Source organism: Monomorium pharaonis, chromosome 5 (assembly GCF_013373865.1).
Source record: "Monomorium pharaonis isolate MP-MQ-018 chromosome 5, ASM1337386v2, whole genome shotgun sequence".
Lineage (NCBI taxonomy): Eukaryota > Metazoa > Arthropoda > Insecta > Hymenoptera > Formicidae > Monomorium > Monomorium pharaonis.
This window is the reverse complement of record NC_050471.1, coordinates 25,623,948-25,647,588: the sequence shown is the minus strand read 5'-3', so window position 1 is coordinate 25,647,588 and position 23,641 is coordinate 25,623,948. Positions and strand designations below refer to the sequence as shown.

The window sequence follows — 23,641 nt, the reverse complement described above, 5'->3', positions numbered from 1 at the left end:
TATTGTGTCTATGATTTTTTTAAGAATTTTCCATCGTCTTAAACGAGAGTAGCGATCTACGTTATTTTTCTATCTTATCACAAAGAATAAGCAGTTTCAGTTACAACAATTTCGAATACAATCGACGTATCGTTTCTCACGCTGACACGACGCGTTCGTTCCGATCTTCTCAAATATCTTCGAGAATCGTAATTTGATACCGCGCGCATGATCTACCTTTGCGAATGACAAACCCGTTGTCTCCGAATTTATTCGCCAGGTGCCTCGATTATGCAGAAATAATATTTTCTGATAATAGTCGCGAAAATCGATTGAGGTGTGAAAGAACGGTTCTCTCTCTCTCTCTCCCCCCCCTCCCTCCCCCCCTCTCTCTCTCTCTCTCTCTCTCTTTCTCTCTCTCTCTGTCGCCAGGATCCGTTACGCTTCTCCATGTCGATAAAAAAAAAGAAATTGTATTGTCCCGGGGAAACGGGATAACTCCTAGGACGCGAGGGGCGGTGAAGCTACGGATAAAAGGGGTAAGGAGCGCGCGAAGAGCCTTCCACGGGATGCAGGATATTGTATCCCATAAACGCTCTTATTGTGACCCACGTGTGTTACAAATTCCCATTCGTGCCCTTTGGCTGGGAATAAACCCTTTCCTTAATTAGCATTGTATGGAATTCCTATTGGCGAATCTCCGTCTACGAATCTGCTCTTTCCCTCACCCCTCCCCGCCCGCTCTTTTCTATACCTTCTTTCTTTCTTTTTTTTTTTCGATCGCTCCTGAAAGTTAAGGTCTACGAGTACGCCGATCCCGGCGTATCGATACGTTTATTGGATGTTATTTCAATCGCAGTCTTTGACGAAGTGGATCCTTCCCGCTCCTCGGATCCTGATCCGAGCGAGGAGTAAGGGAGGGAGTGCGAAAGGGAATACTGGAAACGACTTTTCGCATTTTGAGGCGGCAACTTTGCCTGATTGACAGCTTCGGATGTTGCGAACTGTGACGCTGCTTGCAGCGAGTGTGACGTACGTCTGGGAATTATTGTCGATTATTGGAATGCGCTTGAATATTTATAGCGAATATCTTCAACGCGTAGCGCATACATCATATACATCAATAAAATATTTCTGTTGCCCGGTTCCGCAACAATACCGGCGGCCTGATAGTTCTCAACTTTTTATGCGTTTTATTAAAATTGTCGCACGGTGTAAGCACGTACCTGCTGCCTTTGTCACAAAAGTCCTTCTAATGTTCTAATTATTACGCGATTATTGATATATTTGTTACCAGGTCATTTTGTGCTCGGCTCTTTGCTTGAAAAGTAACTTACAATTTTCTTCTTCATAAAAGTGGCTGTACGTACACTGAGAAAAAGAATTGTTCATTTGATAAAAAAATTTTTTAACTAGATTAAAATTTTGTCAGTTCAAGAATTTATGCATTTAACTTAAACGCACAAATTTCAATTCAAGTCTTTATATAGTTAATTGAGATATATAAATATTTGAACAGACAAGATTTAATTTAGTTGAAAAATGTAGTTAAATTAACAACATTTTTTCTCAGTGTATGACATAATATATGATAAAGTCAGAGTAAGTAATGCCAAAGAGTTACAACCATTACATGTCATTTAGTTATGAGATACAGAAACCTTTTCTCTAAATTTCCTAGAGTGAAACATTACTCTAAAAGAGTGAAAATCGAACTATCTAAGTTCGAGTGATTTGTCACTCTAATTAGAGTGAAAATGCACTCTATAAGAGTGATTTTTACTTTAATTAGAGTAAAAATTCACTCTTTAAATTTCCTAGAGTGAAACATTACTCTGAAAGAGTGAAAATCGAACATATCTAAGTTTAAGTGATTTGTTACTCTAATTAGAATAAAAATTCACTCTTATAGAATGCATTTTCACTTTAATTAGAGTGACAAATCACTCGAACTTTGATACGTTCTATTTTCACTCTTTTAGAGTAATGTTTCACTCTAGGAAATTTAGAGAGTTATTGTCTAATTCTCTTCTTATCTAATCCTTTAGAGGTAATCAGTTTGCGGATTATACCACTTTTGCAGTTACTTACTGATCGCACGACATCGACCATGACTCACCGTAGGCTTCTGTGCTGATTAAAAATAACGAATCGGTTGGTATCCGATATTCTTAGTGTCTCCAGTGCCGAGTGACGCGCCAATCTTTCTCTTGCGCGCGATAATCACCGTCGTTGCGGCGCGACTCGCGAGATCGTTTATATTACGCGTGCCAATGGGGCTCGACAGTCCCGACAGACGTGTGTTCCCGGCGATGGTGTGTCGCGTCTCGCGCTTTAAGTAGACGTACGAAGCGACGGACGTGAGACGCGGTCGTGGCATCGCGGTGCCACGGGAGTCCGGGGAGTCTTCCTGCTATCGCGCGCCCTGGGTGGCTCCTCTTGTTCGCCGCGACGTACATTAGCGGCTATCGTTTCCCCGCGCCGAGATCCGATCGAGAGCCGCTAGGCCCGACACTATCGCGACGTATCTGACAGCCGTCGGCCCGTCAAACCGACCGACCGACCGACCGACCGACCCGGCACACGGATGCAACAGTTGCAAACGCCTCGGAACACGAGGCGCGCCATTGCGGCGTAACGTTGTTACGCGTGTTTTCAATTAACGAGATAACGTATAAGTTAATTTGCGATAAGTTTTCACTCGCGGGATTCCGAGTACGCGTTAGTTACCTTGCCTGCACGTGACTGCAGCTAAATACTAAACAGGGAATTCAATAATTTTACATTTCACGATATTAAGACGCGGATATTTAAAAATACTTAAATAAAAGAATACTGCATATTCTTGCAGAAAAAACAAAGGCTTTGAGGATCCGCGCGTCCATGTACCTGGGAATCGCGAGACCCTTGAGTACTCATGAATTCCGAGGACGCGGCAATTCGCAGAGAAGGTGCAGAGAGACCTCTGCGTCGAAGAAGCAACCCCAAGTACCCAATCAAATGTCAAGACGGCGATTATTTTTTAGCGCGTGAAAAATACCGTTTGGGAAGGGGACGGGGGAGGTAGGACGGGGAGGAGGGGCGATCGATGATTCCGGATGACAGGGGAACACGTTGGGCTTGACAGGCACCGCGGCGGCGGAGGAGGTCGGCATGTTTCCCTCGCGAGCGCAACACCTGCGAGCGCCAATCAGGTTCGGCATACACTCGGCGCGAGTGCTCGTGGCAATAAATCAACCGACGTCTCACCCGGTGAGTACGCCGTGGAACGGCATTATTTATGGTCGTTCGTTAGCGTGGCAACACGTTCGAAAACCGTGTGGAACCGATGCGTTTAGGATTCTGTGTGGCCCCGCGCGACTCGCGTCATCGCGGCCGGCACGCCAGCCGCTGGCAAAAGATCCCCTCACCCGGGGTCTCATCGTGACGCCCGGCATTACGAAACCGTCCGCGGCATGTAATACTCCAATAGTGTCATGATTGGTAAAAAAGGAGATCTACGATCGTTTCATAAAGGCCCATGGATGTCGAAGGATATGCCTGTACGGTAACCGTCCGAGATCATTAAACAGTTTTTAGCGGGGTCGTAACGTCGGTAGAGTCCCTCGGCGATTTCTCCGAGGTGCTTAAAAATTACGCGTAGAGAAAAGGTCAAGTCAGGATTAGCCACTGTACTCGTCGGATTTAAGTGACTTCTTTCCTTATTTAGGGATATGTTAAAGGCAATTCAGATCCCAGAAGGAAAAAACAAATTTAACTGTACGAATGTTCAAACTTCTACATGTCTTTTCTACTGTTGTCTTATATTTTCAGGTTCTTGAATGTTTTAAACATTATTTTATTTTTGCACGCGCGATTTACCCTAGCACAGATCGAATCGCGTTTTGTTGCGGTTATTCTATGCGTATTCACGTCACGCGCATTCTCAAGATCAACCACATGTAGGTAGATATAATTAAAAAATTTTGCAATCAATTAATCCCCCTGCCGAAGAATGCTTGTTTGCTCGGAGAGCTGTTCTAGAATTAAAGGCACGATATTTTGACATCGAATTATTATTATTATTCTATTAATTTCGACATTTTTGCTTGACAATACAACTATCACCCCCAAAATTTAGGAAGGAAACATGGCACGTCTATGGCGAAGGATGACGGAAAAGATTCCGCACGCAATGCGCGATTTCTGTAAAGTGGGAAGAGACGAAACGACGAGGGACAAAGGGGAGGGAAGGGTTTCATAGGAAAGATATTCGAGCTACCACAGCGGTCTAATTATGAGCTATGCGGGATAAAGCGGACGTTATGGCGATGCGTTCATGCATTTGCACACATAGGAACGCCTTCGTCACCGCAATGAGAATCAAGAGAGACTCGGAATTTCCGCAGCGTTCTCTACAGTGGACGCGGGCGAATGAATGGATGGATGGATGGATGATACAGTTAAAAAGACTTTTGTGTAAAACGTGTGCGGTTATAACATATATAGGCTCTAGTGAAGGGAAGAAAAAGGGTTTTGAGAGTAAAAACGAGAGAAAGAGAGATAGAGAAAGAGAGAGGGGGGGGGGGGGGGAGTAGATGGAGAACGCGCAAATCTAAATGTTATTTGTAATAGTCATTAGCGACATCGTTACTTGGATGCCCACATAATGCATCACGTACACTTTTGCTATCGTCAATGCAGTAATGCTCTACATACGTCATAATTATGTGACTTAGAAAAAACGTACCTGCACTAATTACGTTATCACGCTTACAAGCCGCGGTAACCTTTTCATCGCCTCTTCCCCTTTGCCATTTCATCACCTTCCTCTCGATCCATACATATTTCACATATTATTTCTCATACATATTTCACATATTATTTCTTTTTAGGATGTCGTTTCTTTATCGCGTGTACCATTCGCGTTTTCCGCGCCGCGAGACAAAAACTAACGCTTGCTTTACATAATATACTTTATGCTTTAGTTTATTTATAATTGCAATAAAAGTGTCGGATGCCGCCAAGGTGCATTCGAAAGGAGATAAACCGTCAAGAATATAACATGTATTAAGGGTTTAGGGGATTGGGGGTTGTATGAGTCTTAGCTTCTGAGAAAATGGTATCTAAATTTGTGTATTTTTCAGTAAGGTAAGTATATAATGGGTAGCTAGCGTTTTCAGCATGAAGCTTAGCGCGCGTTCACGACAGTTTTTGTCTCGCAACGCGGAAAATGCGAATGGTATACACGTGATAAAAAAGCGACATCCTGAAGAGAAATAATATGTGAAATATATGGATTGAAAGGAAGATGCAAATGGCAAAAGGGAAGAGGAGATGACTGCGCTTCATGCTGAATGCTGGCTATCCATTGTACTTACCGTACCAGCTGAAAAATACGCACATTTAGATACAATTTTCTTAGAAGCTAAGATTCATACACTCTTAACATGGTTCATACCCTTGACCTCCCCTTTTGAATGCACTATGGTTCATTCAAAAGTTGAGTTAGCACTTGGCTTGGTATCTCCTTGTTATAGTATTGGTCCGCGCATCCATCCCTTCTGCAGGCTGCGACTAAGGTGAGAAAAGAGATAAATATCTCAGTCACGTGTGTGTAATAAAAGGGGAATAACTTCTTAAGAATATTCATTTTCCTAATAGCAACTGTTATTTTTAAGGATTGCAAGCACGTTAACGTTATTTTTTATTTATTATAAGGAAACGTAGATTAATAGATTTAAGACTAATTTGTTCTCTGTATTTAATAAACAATATATCGGGCAAATAATGTTTCAGAAAGATCGAGATTTAGAGCAAACATCGATCGAGTAATTACGTCAAAAATAATTATAATAATCATCTATTACCACAAAAATGTTTACTATAAGAATTAATACACTATAAGCGTATACATTAATTATGAATTAATTTTGACACATGCCATAATATTCTTATTATTGAATTGCTATTATGTGATATTATCCCATATTATGCGTACATGATGTACAAATGGTTTCAAAGCACAAATAATTTCTTAATAAAAATATTATTGGATATTTGTATAAAAATCTTAACTTTAAAGAATCTGACTCGTAATACTAACTTTTACATTTGCCATAACACCATGCCCGAGCGCACGAAATGTCAGCTCTGTGATTCATGAACTTTAATTACTATAAATAATTTTAAAATTATTATAGCCGTGATATTTTTGTTTTAAAATTTTCATTTTGGATTATTAAAAGAAAATCTGTCCAAGAAGATCTGGTAGTTTTCGGATTTCTTGTGTGTGTGTGTGTGTGTGTGTGTGTGTGTGTGTGTGTGTGTGTATTACTCATGAGGTTACAGTTTTTCTTATTCTATTACACATTTATTCGCAATTAATATAACACATCTGATTTTTTAAAAAGCTATAATCAAAGAAGCTTTTTTCTCCGGCTCTATGTTTTGCTAATGAGTATTATACATAAGGAATAAATAATAAACTTACTTTTTATTTTTCTTTGTAATTTGTGTGAAAATCTGGAAATTCTTTTTACGAATCAAGTAAGTATTTATTTAATTATAACCGAATAATTAAAAATGGTTAAAAAAGTTTATGTATGTCTCTTCATTGTATTTTATGATTGATCGCCATTTTAAATTACGAGATTTTGAAAGGCTCGGTATATAACTGCCACTTAGTAATATTGATCAGACATTTATTGTGAAATATTTCCAATTTTGCTTTTAGAAATTAATTTACTCCCCATACAAACTGAAGGATATTTCCCATTTCGCCGTCACGCTTCTGATTTCATGGTACGATTACTTAATCGATGACCAACGCAGCACCTGCAAATTGTGGGAAACGTGAATAAATTTCTACAAGGTATTCAAAGAGAAGATGACTATTAGTTTCCTCTATGATCACACATGTTACTTATATTCAGCTATCTTCACATTAAGTTTTTGTAATATTATGTATTTTTAAAATATTAAAATTTATTTATTTTAATTGAAACAAACATAAAAAATAGATTGAAAGTTAAGTAGAAAAAATAAATTAAATATTTAAATAAGTAAAACTAAAGACATTTCTCTTTTATATAAACAAAGATACACATATCTTTGATCTTATTTTTAAAAGAAAGAAAGACAGAATGATAAAAAAATTTATTTTATTATCTGTCAACGTAAAATAAATCGTTGTGTATTTATTAATAAGATCAAATTAATTTCTGTCATAATTTAGAAAATTATGTCTGCAATATGATCAATCAATAGATCAAGGATTAGTCTATTTTTATGAGGTAGATGAATACGCCGGGCACTAACTGGATTCCTTCGGTGTACTGACGAGCGGCAATCGCGGCTGATACGGTCCCATCGGTTCACCCTGGAATTTATTTTTCCAGCCTCCGGCTTGACCGGACACTGCCGCGTGGAAAACGCGTGAGAAAGGCGGCGAACGTGGATGACTATTAATTTCTCCGCACGGCGCTTGGCATGCATTAACGCTTGATTCGTGCACTCGGACATCCAGCCGATGGATAGATAGATGGGTAGATAGCGAACGCTATAAAGAAGGGGCGGAGAGAAGGACGACGCGTGCGAGGGGGCGAAGACGAGGAAACGAGCAAAGATTGATAGGACAGAATTCTACCGGTGGATTCGTAATGGATAGCCCGTGTCCGAATTCGCCAATACCCCCTTCCCTCGACCCCGTCAGCCCCTCTCGCACAGCTCGCCTGCCCTGTATTCTGACCTGATACTTTCTAATGGAATCCCCGATTGTGTGCCTTATCAATGGCGGGCCGCGCGTAATACCCGACGAGCGGGGGAGCGGCGATCCATTATTGCGACGAGAGCTCTCGCTCTCGAGATAACTTATTTTTTTTTTTTTCCGAAGACTTCCGAGGTAGAGCGTTCGCCACTGACAAGTATTATCCTAGTCGGGAATACTCGAGCTCCGTTCCGTGAAGCCGTAAGAGTCACGATGCTGCACAACGGCCAATGAGATAAGAAGCGAACAAGAGTTGCGTTATAAAACTAATCGGTAGAGCAAACAATCTCGAACCTTTATCTCGATCGAATCAATAATTTTTCGTAGGACCAACGAGGTGTTTTATATGAAAAAATTCGCAAAATGGCGACTTTTTAAAGATTAAATAAGGTAATGTTGTTCTCTGAAAGGCTACCATTTTGTCAATTTTTTATTTTAATTCTTTCCTTATAAATGAGGGTATTGATCGAGTTTGATCGATTTCAATCCATGAAAGTTTTGATTTAATCTTTGATTAATCTTTAATTATAAATAAATTATATTAAATTTTATCCTTTTTTTTATAATAAAGTACAAACATTTATTTTGCAAATTTGTAAGTATATAAGTTCATGAATTTTCATAGGTTCTTTGAATCGTTTAAAATTAATGAAATGATGACGGATTTGAAATTCTTCTTTATATGGATAAGATGCAATTTTTCATATTACAAGAATTAATATTGTACTTAGTCGATGCATAAATTCGTAAAATTAAGAAAATTTTTTATTTTTATACTTTAGGTTAATCAGCTTTTAATCATTTTTGCGCAAAAAGGATCTGCAGTCTTTAATTTAACACCATTTATACATCATCCACTGGATAGTCTGCGATAATAAAAAATACAACAAGTCATAACATTAATTTACAATATTTTTACAAAAATTGGTTTAATTATTTTTTCTAAAAAAATTTAATTTGGACAACCAATCTTTCGAGTCTAACAAAATAAAGTACTCCCTTAAAGGGATACTAAACTGCTCTGTTTTATCACTAATTTTTCGGACACCGAAATCTTTTTATTGATTGCATGGAATTGAAAATCCTCCAAAATTAAAGTACAGATAGTAACGCGGTGCGCTGCGATCAATTTTATACGAAAGAAAGTTAGAAAATTATAGTTTTGTTATCGACTTCTGTAGTCGACTCGTGAAAACATTTGCTGCGTATAAAAGTTTTAGACTTTGTACGTATAAAATAAGCATGAGGCGCACTTGGCATTCAGCAAAGAACAATACTGTGCTTTTAGAATAAGCCTAGGAACCTTAGAAAAAAAGTTTTCCGTGTTTAAGGGGATCCTATCTATTTTATCGACAGAATTGTACAATTTGTTGAATACATTAACTTTAATTCTAGAAAAGGATTTCTAAATCTATAAAAGAAATACATACAAAATTTTGTTAATGACGTGCCTAAATGATTCTACATTATCGACTTCAATCAAGTTTGACGAGCAGTTTAGTATCTCCTTAAGGGGATGCTGGAGTCGTCTGTTTTACCGATTGAACGTTATTATTTTTAATTGGGCCTATTTTTTACTGATTTCACAGAATTAAAAATCCTTCTCCAGAATTGAAGTTTAGACAATAACAAATAGTGCCTATCTATAATTTCATATAAAAAACGAAAAAAGTCGAAAAAAGTTTGAGAGGCAGTTCAGCATCCCCTTAATTTTATAACGTGACATTGCGTGTCGAAATACAAACACGATGACATAAGTAATTATGTAACCAGATAGATCACAGATAACTGTACGACCGTGCGTGTTATACATATTTAGATGTTCTGAATTTCCTATCTGTTAATTGTCCCTTCTTTGCAGGTTGTCTCCTTTTAGTAGGTACAATTTATCTTTCTTTCTTTCTTTCTTTCTTTCTTTCAGGAAGTCGCGTAGGCTATTAAATTCTTTAACAGTGCGAAAGTCGAGACAGTTCGGCGCAAAGGTGGACCCCGACAAAGGGGAGTCCCTCTTCTATCGGGTGTCCCAAGGAAAAGGAGAGCGCACGCCGGCGCTCGTAAACTATGTGTGCGCGCGAGGGCCTATTGAGATCAGGCCAAGCGTGATATTTCAGGCCACGGCACGGCGTTTCGTGCCGCGCGCCCCTATAAGATCAGTATTATGCAAAGGAGCGTGGAATATATCGCGTGTTGCGAATCGCGCGCTTCGCCTACGGTCGCGACGCGCGCGTTTATCCTCACGGCCGGCCGTTAAATGCACGTTACGACGACGCGTGACGGAACTTACGGAGTGTTTTCTGCGAAAGCGCGCGATTGTAAAGTGAATTTTTCTGCAAAAAGGCAAAGAAGATCGAGTAACAACTAGTTTTCACCTCAATGCATTCAGAGTTTATTAATCGCGAAAAGTCTCTTTTTTTCTTCCATTGAATGTTCATACATACTACTGTCCCTAATAGCAAAAAACATTGTCGCAATATTGGGAAGTAATATAAAAACAATATTCCAATATTGTAAAGTGGGCGCTTTATCTTATTTAGCCATTGTCTAAGCAGAAATATTGGTTCAATATTGGTTCAGCATTGGGCCAATATGGAACCAATCGATTTTTCATATTGGACATTAATTGCATTCTAATTGGAAACCAATATTTTATGACCAATATTGGCCTTACATTGGGAAACATTGGGAAAACCTATTTACCAATATTTAGCCAATATTAGGCAATATACTGCTAATGTATTTTGCTACTAGGGATTAGACTACGGCAGAGTCCACTGATCCTTTCTGTCCAAATCAGACTTGGAAAGTGGATGTCGATTTTTATATCTTTATTGTTAGATAAATGAGGAAACATTTTTCCGTTTCATGCTTTCAAGGAACAAATCAACTCTAGACTGTTATTCCGATTGTTCCCGAATACGGATAATAAATTTTTTCCCGAGAAGGGAAAAGGGTTCGGTTTATCCCCAGTAAAATCGAGATTATTTCTTGATCCCTTTTGAAAACCCCTTTGACGTGCCAAGTCGGTTAACGGTCATCTTGCTTGAAGCAGGTGAGATGCGGCAAAATGTAACCCCTTTTGCCTCTTTCCAAATCCGTGTGAAATCCACGCATAACCCCTTCGCGAAACCCTTTCAGAAGTTCCAACGGTCCGCGTGCCGACCGTACAGTAAAATTTTGCTGTGACGGTTTCTTCGGTCTCTTTTCTTTTTCATCTACAAAACTCGATCGAACCTTGCCTCCAACTTTGCAGAAAAAATTCCCGCGAGCGTACGTAATGGCCCTTTTTTCTTTCAATGTCTTGCGTGCGTCGAGAATATCGCGTAAACGAATTGTTTGTGAGCTTCAGAAAATAGAAGGTTGAAAAAAAAGATAGGGAAGGAACTGCACAAATATGTAAGTCGAAGATCGAGATGTGAAAACTTTTATTTGCATTTGAGTTGGTCTCCCGTGGCCATTTTGAAGCGATTAATTCTGTTTTATGGGCCGCCACGCGGGAGTTGTGACAGAAATTGCATAAATCTCTGTTTCTTATGTGAATTAGAAGCATCGTTGCGTGCACAAAAAAAATGATGCAAATATGTGGAAAGCTTTTTACGTTTTCTGTCTTGTTTCGCCTTTAAATCGTAAACTCCACTATGTTATACATATGTTCTGTCTGCTTATAATTTTTGGTCCTTCCACCCTTGCGTCTCACTGTGTACCTGTAGAATCTGTCTCCCAGAAGATATAATAAATCCTGTCCTCGCTACACCTACGTGTTCGCGTGCGTGCGCGCATAATACGCGGTCACTAAGCGTACACGCGTCTCTTTCTGCCCGCGTATAATGCCGGTAATGCGACTGTCGAGATTGCAATAAATTCCACTTAGTCGCTCTCGCGACGCTAAACGCGTTTCGAGAGCCGCCACCCCGTTTTTCCTTTTCGTTTCTGCTCGGTGGCGCGACTTGCGTTCCTATAAATTGCAACGACTAATTTATCGCCGCTAAGTTATAGACGCCCGATTTTACAAGCGGATCATCACGATATTGATTATTATTATAGCCACGAGGGAGGTCGTACTTACGCATGTAAGTTTGAATGTAAGTCCACTTTACATTCCTCTAGAATTCGCATTGGATGAACATTTATTCTAATTTATATATCATACACGAGTTTTATAGATGTATATTTTAATATTTATTTTATATATATGCGCACTTTTCTGATTCTTTAAATAATTTTACACACAGCACATAAAATCATAAGTAGAATACTATTCTGAATTCTAATGTAAAATATGAATTGTCGAAAATGAGTTTGATATGTGCTATATCATTATATACATTGACGTATTTTATATTGTAATGTATAATTAGTACAATCATGCCAGAATTTTTTTAGTTTAAATGAATTAAATATTATAACGCTGCAAGTAAAATATTTAATTTGCAATAATATAATATCTTGCATTATCATAAGAACTTGTTACATACATGAGCGAATTATTACAATATTATCATTTGAACCTATTTTAGATCTAGAATTAATTGAATGAACCTTTTTATTTATACTTTATACATATCATAGTTTTATGAAAAAGTATGTATTTTAAAATGTATTTTATATACGTGCACACATTTCTGACTTTTTAAATATTTGTTTTATAATATAAAATTATAAGGAGAATTTCATTATAAATGTATGAAATGTACGGACCGTCTAAAGTGGACTTTACATCATTACATGCCATATCATTATACACATATTTGACATATTTTAATATTGATAATCCCGCGTCAGAAAATTCTCAATTTAAATGAACTAAATTGAATATTGTAACGTTATATTGTAACAATACAATACGATACAATACAATTTAAATTTTGGAATAATATAATATATCTCGCATTACCGTAAAAATGTCTCGCACAACAAAGAGCATTAATGCACCTTGGGCATTAAAATTGCGAACTGCGGTACTCGAGCTTTATTCGATTGGGCGATGCATTATTGGACTCGACACTTGAGGTGACCGGGCGTAATTTATTCGTCGACGGGTCGCGCACCAAAGTGACAATGAGGTCTGCTAAGGAGGGTCGATCCATTGACGTGGACGAGAGAAAATGCCAAAGACTTTTGCTGCAGCTACCTACTACAGGAGAGACGAATTATCGAACACGGCAACTGCTCCGTGCCGCAGTAGATTAATGTTATTTCAATGCCGGTACAACTGAGGGAGAGAGGGAGAGTAGGAGAACGGGTGGAGGGAGGAGGCCACACTGCGCCGTAACTGACCCCGATTTGCATCAGAATCGGGATAAAATCGCGAGGGTTACGGCGAGGGGGCAAGGAGGGCCGTTGTCGATGCCTTTGGGAACGCGCCAAACCGTATGCGTGTTGTCCGAAACACGTCCGAAAAGTGACGCGATGCGACCCCGCGTCCGGTTTTCCTTTCTCCTGCGAGCTTCACGTCGTCCTTTGAAGTGGGGCTCGAAACCTCGTGCTAGGATACCACTCGTCCGAGAGGGAGGTATACCGGTCAGGAAGAATCGACCTTGCCCCTCGGCACCGCGGTCCTTTCTCTTGTCTCGTTAGGTCCTCGTTGTAAAAGGATTTCGTTCTGCGTAATAGTCCCCGATTTACGTGAGGCTATATGTCACGGTAAATCAACTAATATCCTTTGTTTTGAATTATCAAGCGCAACCTCTCACAATCAGCTTGGATTAATTTTTTTTTGATAGAGAAACGTACTTTTGTTATAATTATTATTTATCTTGATTTGAGACGAGGCAGTTTTTAATTATTAATGTTGTTTCATCGTGTTTCGTCACATTGCGTCAGATGACGATCTCTTCTCACCTCCCACAATTATTCTACGTTACAATACGGCTCACAAGTTCTATATATGACGATTTTATCACGGAAATTACTCCGTTCGAAAAATCCTCCACGCGATTGTTTGTCCATCTGTGAATCTACGGAACATCAAAAAGTAATGTGTCATTTGTATGAAATTTCTTGATGTGTAAATTGGTCGGTTATCATCTTCGCCTGTGGAATTTTAACGGGTTTTATGATATTCTAATGTTGCACATAGGCGAATTAACGTTTAAGAATTGTCCACTTCCGTCGCGCTAAGTTGTACGGTCTATGGGGTATCATTTCGAGGCTCGAGCCCCAAACAGATCCATCGAGCCGGTTTACAGCCGCTTTTAATGCTGTGGATACTGCCATTACGCGGTTCTTTTCTATCTATACGCGAGGCAATAAAAAAACCGAAAGAGATGCAGCGGTATCTCTCGTCAAACAAATTTACGATGCGAGAACAAACTTCCTCGTCATCTCGTGCGTCTAAGGACTACACAGTATTAGATATACCTGGGGGTTAAATTAACTCTGGGGATGCATCCCATCATACGATTTCCGTCTTATCTAAAACTGATGTTAAAAGGACGTAAATTATCTAAGTACATATGTTATTAGATAAAATAGTTTTTAGAATACCTTTTTCGATACAGTAAATAATTCTATCGGGTGTTCTGTATGCTATGCGCTATACAAGATTCAGGGAATTCCGATAAATTTTTATAATCTGTTTTCTTGTCGGCTTTCGTGAAAAATTTTCTGAGAGCTCAAGACAATTCTTCACTTTTTAATAAATTTTATGTTTTTATGTGCATTGCAAGGATGCGGTTCGTTGGCTGCATGTGCGTGCCGTTGCGCGTGCGTGCACTGCTAATGGACCGGAATTAAAGTCGTTAGCTTCCGGAAGGTTTCGGACTGGAGGGGCTAGGCGAGTTTCGGAAGTTGGCCACGTTCATTTTTCATCGGCGGCAAGAAATAGCGGCGACAATGACGCCTCGTTAATTCACGTTGCAGCCCTCGGAGGAATAATGCATGTCGGCGCGGGCGGGATCTCATTACCGATAAAAGGCCGCCGTGTTACGCCGCGCCTGTGGAAGGCGATACGCGTGCCAGTCAGATGGATGAATTTTAATTCGCGACGGCGAATCGAATTCGTGAAATCGGCTACGGAGGAGGGGGAGCGCGAGAATGGAGGAAGGCGAGTATAACGGGATTAGAGAAACGAGCGGAGATGAGTGACAGCTCGACCTCGGAAATTAAATGAAAAGAAGGAAGCGGGGGAGACATAGAGAGAGAACATCGGGGAATTATTCGAGGATGAATAATAGCTTTAAGGTTCTTAAGATATTAATACTGTATTAATATTGCAAAATTTTATTTCAATTTCAGTGGAGTCCTCAGCTCTTTTTTTATAAAGAAGAAGGTGATATTGTGAGCCGTTCAAGTATTATTAGTAGTACAATACATTAGCAGTACATTGGCTAATATGAGCTAAACATTGATTATATTGGGAGTTTACATTATCATTTTCAGTATTGTAGTCGGTGTATAGAATCTATTATAGTATTTCACGGAATATAATAGTACATTATGTAACAAAAGTCGGCCTTTTGTGCACGAGTGTAAAAAATCGGCCGTGTTGTATGTCATTTTTCGTTACCCGTGCGTCGATGTGTGGTCCTTTAAGTATCTTGGGTTTCCGCAAATTGATAGATTAGCCAAGGTTAGATTCGCGAAAGTGTCGGTGAATTCTACGAGAGTTACCACATGCGTGTTGGTCACAGGATGACACGTATGCGAATGTTGAAATGGTCAAACGTGCTGAAAAAGTGCTAGAATGTTTTTTGTCGCGACTTACGCCATCTATTAGAGGGCAAGAACTGTGCAATAATGTTAAAGTGCTGAAGTCGACAACTTTACCCACAAGTAAGTGACACGAAAGAGAGCATTTTTGACGCACATGTAATGAAAAATATAATATAGTATATAATATAATATAGTGTAGTATAGCACAAGATAGCATAGCATAATATAGTATAGCATAGTACAGCGGTATGGCACGGCATATGATATTGATACTATATAGACGCGGTATAGAATTTATTCCAAGCACTTTAAAGAATATAATTTTAAGTTTTTAATTTAAAATACAAATTATTAACAGTTTAATACCATCTCTCCTTTAAGAGTTTTGAATACAAAATAATTTATTTATTGTTTTACATCAAATGAAATTAACTTTCTGTTACGTTTCATTAACATACTGGACAACTGGATAATAACGAGGACAGATATATATCAAAACTCAAAATTGAACTATTTAATGCGTCTAAAGTCATCAATTCAATTTTATAGAATGCTTTCCTCGTAATCCCGCAATTCGTTCCGAGACAATTGCACAGTTTATATTTTACCTGTAGTGAATTATTGCGTCGCATTACGACCTTACGCACACCGATGCGCGCCGCGCGCGCGTGTATATATTTGCGTGTGCGTGTAACGGAGAGTTTAACGCTCGGCGCGCACGGGTCACACAATGCCGTGTATGGACACTATGGGCATTGTGCGACGCGAGAGCGAATGAATATGTGCATCAAAGAGTTAAGACTCAATGGCGGACCACACAGACCCCGGAATTGAGAAGACAGTCAGCTTAACGGTTAACGTATTATTGTACGGCCGCACGTTAGAGTTAGGCCGGCCGTCGTTGGCTACGGGCCCTGTGAGGCGAAACGGGACGATTCGCGTATCTGATCCGGAGCCCGATAAAGCCAGAAGTTCGATCAACCAGTTTAATTAAAATTCCACCAATTTATCCTCCGCGGTGGTTTATGTTATCAGCGCAGTATCTTGATTCCCGTTGTTAATCAAATTAATGATAACTACTGGTTATAACGTTCGTTAGGCATAAAGGTTTCTTTGACAAATGTTGGACTATTACGAAATATTAAGAGAAGTAGATGAATTAATATGAATTAATACATATACTTAAACATACATACGCACACAACTCTGATAAAAATAAATTAATGAAATCATTGAAACGGGGAAAATTATTGAAAATTGTTGAGGTGTTATTGAATATGTTTTATATACTTATAATAACGAATAACGAATAACAAAAATAGGTATTAAAAATGATGGAAAAGTAATGAAAAATGTATTGCGAAATATATAATACTTTAATAGATTTATTAATAAATGTTGCATAATAAAATATGCTGAAATACTATGAATCCTAAAAACAAATAATAAAAATGGTAGAAAAATAATAAAACAGAAACAAATTATTATGCTTTTATTTAACTTTTCTACTTAATATTTGCAAATTAATTATAATACAAATGTTTGTTTACAATATTTAGAAATTTTTTAATTTCTTAAAGTGCATTACGTAAGTTTTAACTATACAATATCAACTAAAAATTATTGAAATTTAAAAAACTGTTGACCCTTTTTAGGTCCAGTCTTTTTTCTAATGAGCGACAACAAATTTTAGCCGTAAATATTACTTTTTAGTATATTTATTCATACATAAGTACAACTTTTCTGCTATACACAAAACTTACTTTTATGTACAATTCTGAATTAATTAGTCTCAATTATCTTTTATTTGTGGTGGGATATGTAATTACGTATTTGTAACGTGGTATTACAATTTTGTTGATATTACAATTATTGATTATATATCGAAGATACTAAGGAACTTGCGGAACAACAACACTCTACAGACCATTTCGTTTCCTCTTAGTAGAACTTGAAGTGTGTAGTCTACGAATAGCTAGAACACGAAATTCTCAGGCTATTCGTCATTGCGCCACTCGTCCCTCTTGAATATTACAATAACAATGTCCGCATGAAGACTCAGGATGGGGTGACTTCTATTCCGTTTTCGAATAAATAGGGAACGAAAAATTATCAAGATTTTTACGTTCGATTAAAAATGATTTATATTTTCGTATTGAGATTATAGTGAAAGTATTACATATTGCTTAGCAAGTTTATCTTGCCGCAAGTTGGTGGCCGCTCTCGGACATCACGCGAGTCTGCGGAGGGTCCGAGGGTTGAGCGCTCGTGGTAAAGGCAATTCTGTGGTCTTCGCTCAGCAGGAGGGATGTGATCGCACCGGTATCGGCACCAAGCTGTCTGCCTCGAGAGGGAACCAGCCGTGTCGGGGCGTTCTCGTGTATATAACCATGTACGACCGTGGAGAGTAGGGCCCTCGCGAGACGAGGCAGAGGAAGGACGGCGAGGAGGGACCGGCAGCGACCGATGATGGTTGTGCTGTTGCGTATAAAAATAGAAAAGGCAACCCGGGAACCCGTCCAACTGCATATTACCTCCGACATCGGAATGCGCGGCCCTGTGACCAGCCGATGATGCTGGAACGCACGTGTTTCAGGCCGTTTCCTCACCGCTCCTCGCAGTCCCTTCTCTTCTCTTCGCTTCTCTTTCATTCTATTAGAGGTGTTCCTGTGGACCTGAGCGCAGATTGGAATGTCGAAAGTATAAATCGGGATCGGAAAGTGATAAGATTAATCGCTAGTACAATGTAAACCTGCAATCCCGGACATCAAATATTTTTTTAGTATAAGTCTTTAAAGCAAAGAGTTAAGATGAATTTAAGAATTCAAGAATTTAAGTTGTTAATTAATATAATTTTTAAATAAAATAAAATTTAAGATTAAAATCAAATGTTTTAATTAAGGTAACAATCACTTTGTAAAAATCTATTTCGTAACTAGTTTAGTTAATTATACTTTTTAGTTAATTATATTATTACACTATTTAAAATAATTTACTTTGTGTTTGTTATTTAGAATAAAATATTTTAACTATTTTCTTAACTATAATTCTTAACTAAAATTCTTAGATGACTAGAAGAGATGTTAGACTCCCAGAATTAAAATATTTTGTCGGGATTTACATTAAAGTAAACATATTTATTTTAGAATATAATTAAAAAAAATTGAAAAAAGCCTTTGTGCAATAACAATTTTTTTTAAACGTTATAATTCTTTAAATTGTTATATTTTTTCTTAAATAGATATATTATCGTGTAAACTATCTAACTTTAGGAAAACTTTTTATTCTTTACTTTTAGATGAGTAGTACAGGTGCGCCAACATCATGTATACATTATTGGAAGAGATTTATATTATAATATTATATTATAATATACTAACGTTTCTTGAATGTAGAGATAGATAAGAAGGTAGGATACATATGGTGACATATGGAGAAAAGAAAAGTAAAATAAAGCGACTAAGAGATAGTATTTTGAGAATTTAATAGATTAAGTTTAGGTTAAGATGATAATTATACACATCACACCTTATGTTTATACAACACACGAACTTAAATATAATCATTAAAATCGTATTTGAATTTTATCCAGTTGTATATGTTAGACTAATAGAACACAGGGCCAAATGAATTATGCGTATGATTATCGTAACACACTTGGGGCATTTGCGCGGATGTGCAACACCGACACCCAGAAGCCCGGAGATGTATTGGACGTAAGATGTATTCTATCGGAGGCAAGTTTCCTTCCGATTGGACTTGGACTTTTTCCTCCATTTTCATATCTTTTTAATCGATATGCTAAACAGATTTACAAGCAAATATAATTGGTAATTATATTAAAGTTTACCGCAGTATAAACATTTTTGAAGAACGTAATGAAAAGGTTTATTAAAGATACAAGAAATGAAATAGGGTAGCAAATAGGGTAGCAAAACGTTGTGACCAGTTTGTAAATTCTCTCTGGCTTTATGTAGAATGGAGAACGACGTGTTACTTCTGCAACATTAGATTACAGTTGCAATTTACACAAGCAGTTCCAATCATTAATTGAAAGGGTTCATAAAATTGCATACAGAGTGTCAAATAACCAACGATTACGCCAATGAACTGAAAAATAAATATAATTCAATTAGTTGTTTCGTGTAATAACTATTATTTATAATATAATTTAAAAGTAGCTAATTTTTGTAAATTGCATTATAAATAAATAATGTACTCACAGCACCAAATAACCCATTGTTTATTTCAAAGAAATCATAGGCTGTAAATACTACTTGACAATATTGCAGTTGAGTCAGGAAATCATTTATTTCGTTTCTAATAGAATCACGGTTCAAGTTTTTGCGTTGATTTTCTATGGTGACATCGTTCAGATAGTGGCTGCTACTCCAAATAGAATTTTGTCCGCTGTTTGGATCTTCCACTGATGTTTGCATTTCTAAATTCGATTGACTACTTCTCTCTTTTAGTTCAAGATTTACATGTTTAAAATTCAGTGCAATTTTGTTTATAATTTTCACAGTATTGTCGGCTTCTCGACGCGCAAGTGTGCAAATCCAGCACATTACACCAAATTGCGTGAAGTACAAAATTGAGATGATAATAACTTTTAAGTTAAATATATTTTCTCCGGCTTCAATTAACGTGTAAATTCGGAACAGTTCACTTACGAGCATAGCAAGACAAGTAAGCGAACAGAGGAGAAGATGAAAATTATGAATATCATTTACCATATTGACAAGACCACAAATATCTGCATAACAAAATTGACTACGTCTTGGTAACACTATTATTACAATTAGTAAATAGTATTAAACAATATCTTGAGCCATATTATATATCTATACTCGAATTATGATAATAAAATGATTATATTCACTTACCACTATGCATTTCTCGAGTGCGTCTAATTTTAAGCGCTACCACTGACGTATCGGATAGCTCATTCAATTGGCCAATTAATTTATTTATCGCCTGTAATCTACAATATAACACATAGACAACAACGTCAAAGACGAAACTGTTGATGAGAGATTGGGCTGTAATGTAATAAACTGTCAAGTTAATCCCGATTTTAATTAAACCTGTAAAGTAATAATGTAAGACTTTCACAATTAGGCCCAGAAAACAACAAGTAAACGTTGCTAGAATTGCTAGCACTTCCATGTTTTTTATTGGCCTGTCATTTATAGGTATTTCCCTCCTAATCTTCTCATTGACCTCTTTCATTTTATCCATTAGCTCCGGCCACTTGTCGTATTGTCCAATTATTTGATAAATGTAGTAAAACGTGGATACGTGACTTATCACGATACGCATGAAGCGTAAACATGTGTATACGTCGGCTTCACCTTTGAAATTGTAGCCGGAATCAAAGAATTCTATCAAGTAGTATATTAGGCTAATAGAACACAGGGCCAAATGAATTATACGTATGATTATCGTAACACTTTTGGGGCATTTGCGCGGATGTGCAACGCCGACACCCAGGAGCCAGGAGACGTATGTTATTGGACGTAAGGTGTATTCTATCGAAGGCAAGTTTTCTTCCGATTGGACTTGAATTTTTTCCTCCATTTTCATATCTTCTTAATCGATATACTAAACAGATTTATAAGCAAATATAACTGTTAATTATGTTAAAGTTCATTGTACAAATATTTTTGAAGAACATAATGAAAAGGTTTCTTAAAAATATAAGAAATGAAATAGGGTAGCGAAACGTTGTGACTAGTTTGTAAATTCTCTCTGACTTTATGTAGAATGGAGAATGACGTGTTACTTGTGCAACATTAGACTGCAGTTTCTGTTTATACAAGCAGTTTTAATCATTTAAATACATAAGTATTATTAAAATATTCGCCAATTTAGTTAGTGACATATATTATGTATTTCGGCTTTGGAAATTAAGAACTGCTTTTCGAGTTTGATGAATCACTTTATTGGCGACACCTTATTGGAAATAGAGATTGTGAATAAAAGTTACTAAAAAAATATTTTTAGGCTCTAAAATTTACCGCATAATACTTTAAAACTAATATAGCATTTTCTGAACTTTACATTTGAAAATTTCTTCAGACCTAATCTCATATATTATTATTTACAATTTTATTATTAAGCTTTGTTTTTAAATTATATTATTATGTCTAAATTATTGCCCGCAATTTGTATTTATCGCTTTTCATAAAATATACTTTTTTTAAATCCAAACGTCAAAAGAAAAGTTTTAATATTATAAATTTCATAATTATAATTTTTTAAACTTTTTTCTTAAATTTTTAATTTTTATTTTTAAAAGCAGGGAGAAAAAAGTTGATAAGCTAATTCGCATACCTGGAACAAATGTCGATGGTAGGAGCTCGTCTTGAAATAAGTCAATAAGTCAATCATATGCATTGAGGATTCTCTTGATCACGATAAAACATTTGTTCTGTTCCTTATATTTCAAATATTTTGTATGTTTCAACGAGTTTAATGGAGACTTGTTAATGATTGAGTCAATAATATATTGATGCCCAAGTAGTCAAGTTAATTTGACGTTAAAGTGTTGTCAAATATATTATTTTGATATTAAAGTATCGTCAGGTTGCTATGTGAGTAGTAGGTTCTTTGTTGTAATCCGGCTCGACTAAGCTCAGATTCCGATTTGGGAGCTGTTTGCTCCGTTTTTCTCCCCCTCCATGTCTAAATCTTCTCTTCTCTTCTCTCTCTCTCCTTCTCTCTCCCTCCCTCTCTCTCTCTCTCTCTCTCTCTCTCTCTCTCTCTCTCTCTCTCTTTCTCTCTCTTCTCTTTCCTCATCTCTCATCTCTCATCTGTCACATGTCTTATTTGTTTCTCTATTAAATATATTCAATTTAATATATTTTTACAAGGTCACCAATGTTGGCACTACTATGTAGCTAAATATAAAGCTTAGAAATCATAAACTACAAAATATTATGTGTTGATAATTTGTCTGATGGTTTTAGTAGTTTTTCATAATATTATAAATTTAGAAATAAAACTATTTCTAAATGTTAATACGATCCTATGCACAAATATCAAAACGTCAATATTAAAGAAATTAACAAATTATTACAAATAACAGATGTAATTAAATTAGATATGAATAAATTAAATAATTTTATAAATGTTCATCTTGAATCTAGATTTCTCTTCCGCGTTGAAGAAATTTGAAGCCAGTGTAGTAAAACAAATTCAGAAATAGCTGTAATATTTCCCCAGGCACAAGCATTTTTATATTTCAATGTGATAATCACAACAAATAAATCATTTTGTCACACAACACATGTGCTTGAGTCTTTAGATTTTTAAATCAATGAACACGAATAATGTCCGAATTTTCGTTTAGAAGATAATTATCAAATATTACAAATTTTAAATTTTCTTAACATTAGAATAAAATCTTATTGTAAAGAGTGACTGATACAAGATTATTTTGAACTAGACCTGTCATTAGTTTACATTTTCGCGCCGCTTATGTCTAGTCTTTTCATTTTATAGTTTTAAACTGTTTCGTAAAAGCAGAAAGTTAAGATAAATTTAAGATTTCAAGTATTTGAGCTGTTAATTAATATAATTTTCAAATGAAATGGAATTTAATAAAATGTTATAATTAGGGTAAAGATCACTTTGCAAAAATCTATATCGTAACTTGTTTAGTTAATTTTACTTTTTACATTATTACATTATTAAAAATAATTCTTAGTTAGGTCAATCAACTGGTCAACTTTATTGTTCAAAATTTAATAGCACAACGTTTCTACATTAATTTTACATAGGTCCTTTTCAAGTGTGAATAACAAAGGATTCAATTTTTTAAACTCCGGAGAACACAGTAAATTCGTGAGTCTGTGCCAACAAATTTATTTCTCTTAGTGCTTCCGTCGTTAAATATTAGTGATCAAGCAGTTGTTAAAAATAAATTTTGTCATAACAAGTATAAAATACCAGCTGTTAGAAAGCGTTTGTCCACAAGCGCAGTCAGGTTTAAACTGACTTTAAATGTTTGATAACAGCTGGTGTTTTGTACCTGTTATAACGAAAATAATTTTTAACAACTGCTTGATCATTGTAATATTTATTTTTAATAAAGAAGCATTAAGAAGAATGAATTTGTTGGCATAGATTCATAAATTAACTGCATTTTCTAAATTTTTGAAAGTTGAATATTTTGTTACTCGCACATGAAAAGGACTTAAAATTAAGGTCAAAACGTGCTATTGAATTTTGAAGAATAAAATTGGCCAATTGGTTGTCCTA

At 36.7% G+C, this 23,641-nt stretch overlaps 1 protein-coding gene across 1 annotated transcript; it reads right to left on the bottom strand.

Annotated features, from left to right (window-relative positions):
• Positions 1–18,843: 18,843 nt before the first annotated feature.
• LOC105829923 lies at positions 18,844–23,433 on the bottom strand. The gene is made up of 4 exons (XM_036287109.1): positions 21,713–23,433; positions 20,263–20,980; positions 19,600–20,132; positions 18,844–19,486 (listed from the first exon to the last, which is right to left on the bottom strand). Exons 2-4 carry the CDS (start codon positions 20,960–20,962, stop codon positions 19,370–19,372), a joined length of 1,350 nt encoding a protein of 449 aa, XP_036143002.1. The 5' UTR covers positions 20,963–20,980; positions 21,713–23,433; the 3' UTR covers positions 18,844–19,369.
• Positions 23,434–23,641: the final 208 nt, after the last annotated feature.

What these genes read in the sequence shown, in the direction of transcription:
- LOC105829923 (XM_036287109.1), bottom strand. Translation starts at nt 20,962, where the DNA reads ATGAAAATGGAGGAAAAAATTCAAGTCCAATCGGAAGAAAACTTGCCT. An exon ending in CACTCGAGAAATGCATAGTG is followed by an intron (nt 20,133 to 20,262) that starts GTAAGTGAATAT and finishes TTTGTTATGCAG; the next exon opens with ATATTTGTGGTCTTGTCAAT. An exon ending in ACAATGGGTTATTTGGTGCT is followed by an intron (nt 19,487 to 19,599) that starts GTGAGTACATTA and finishes TTTATTTTTCAG; the next exon opens with TTCATTGGCGTAATCGTTGG.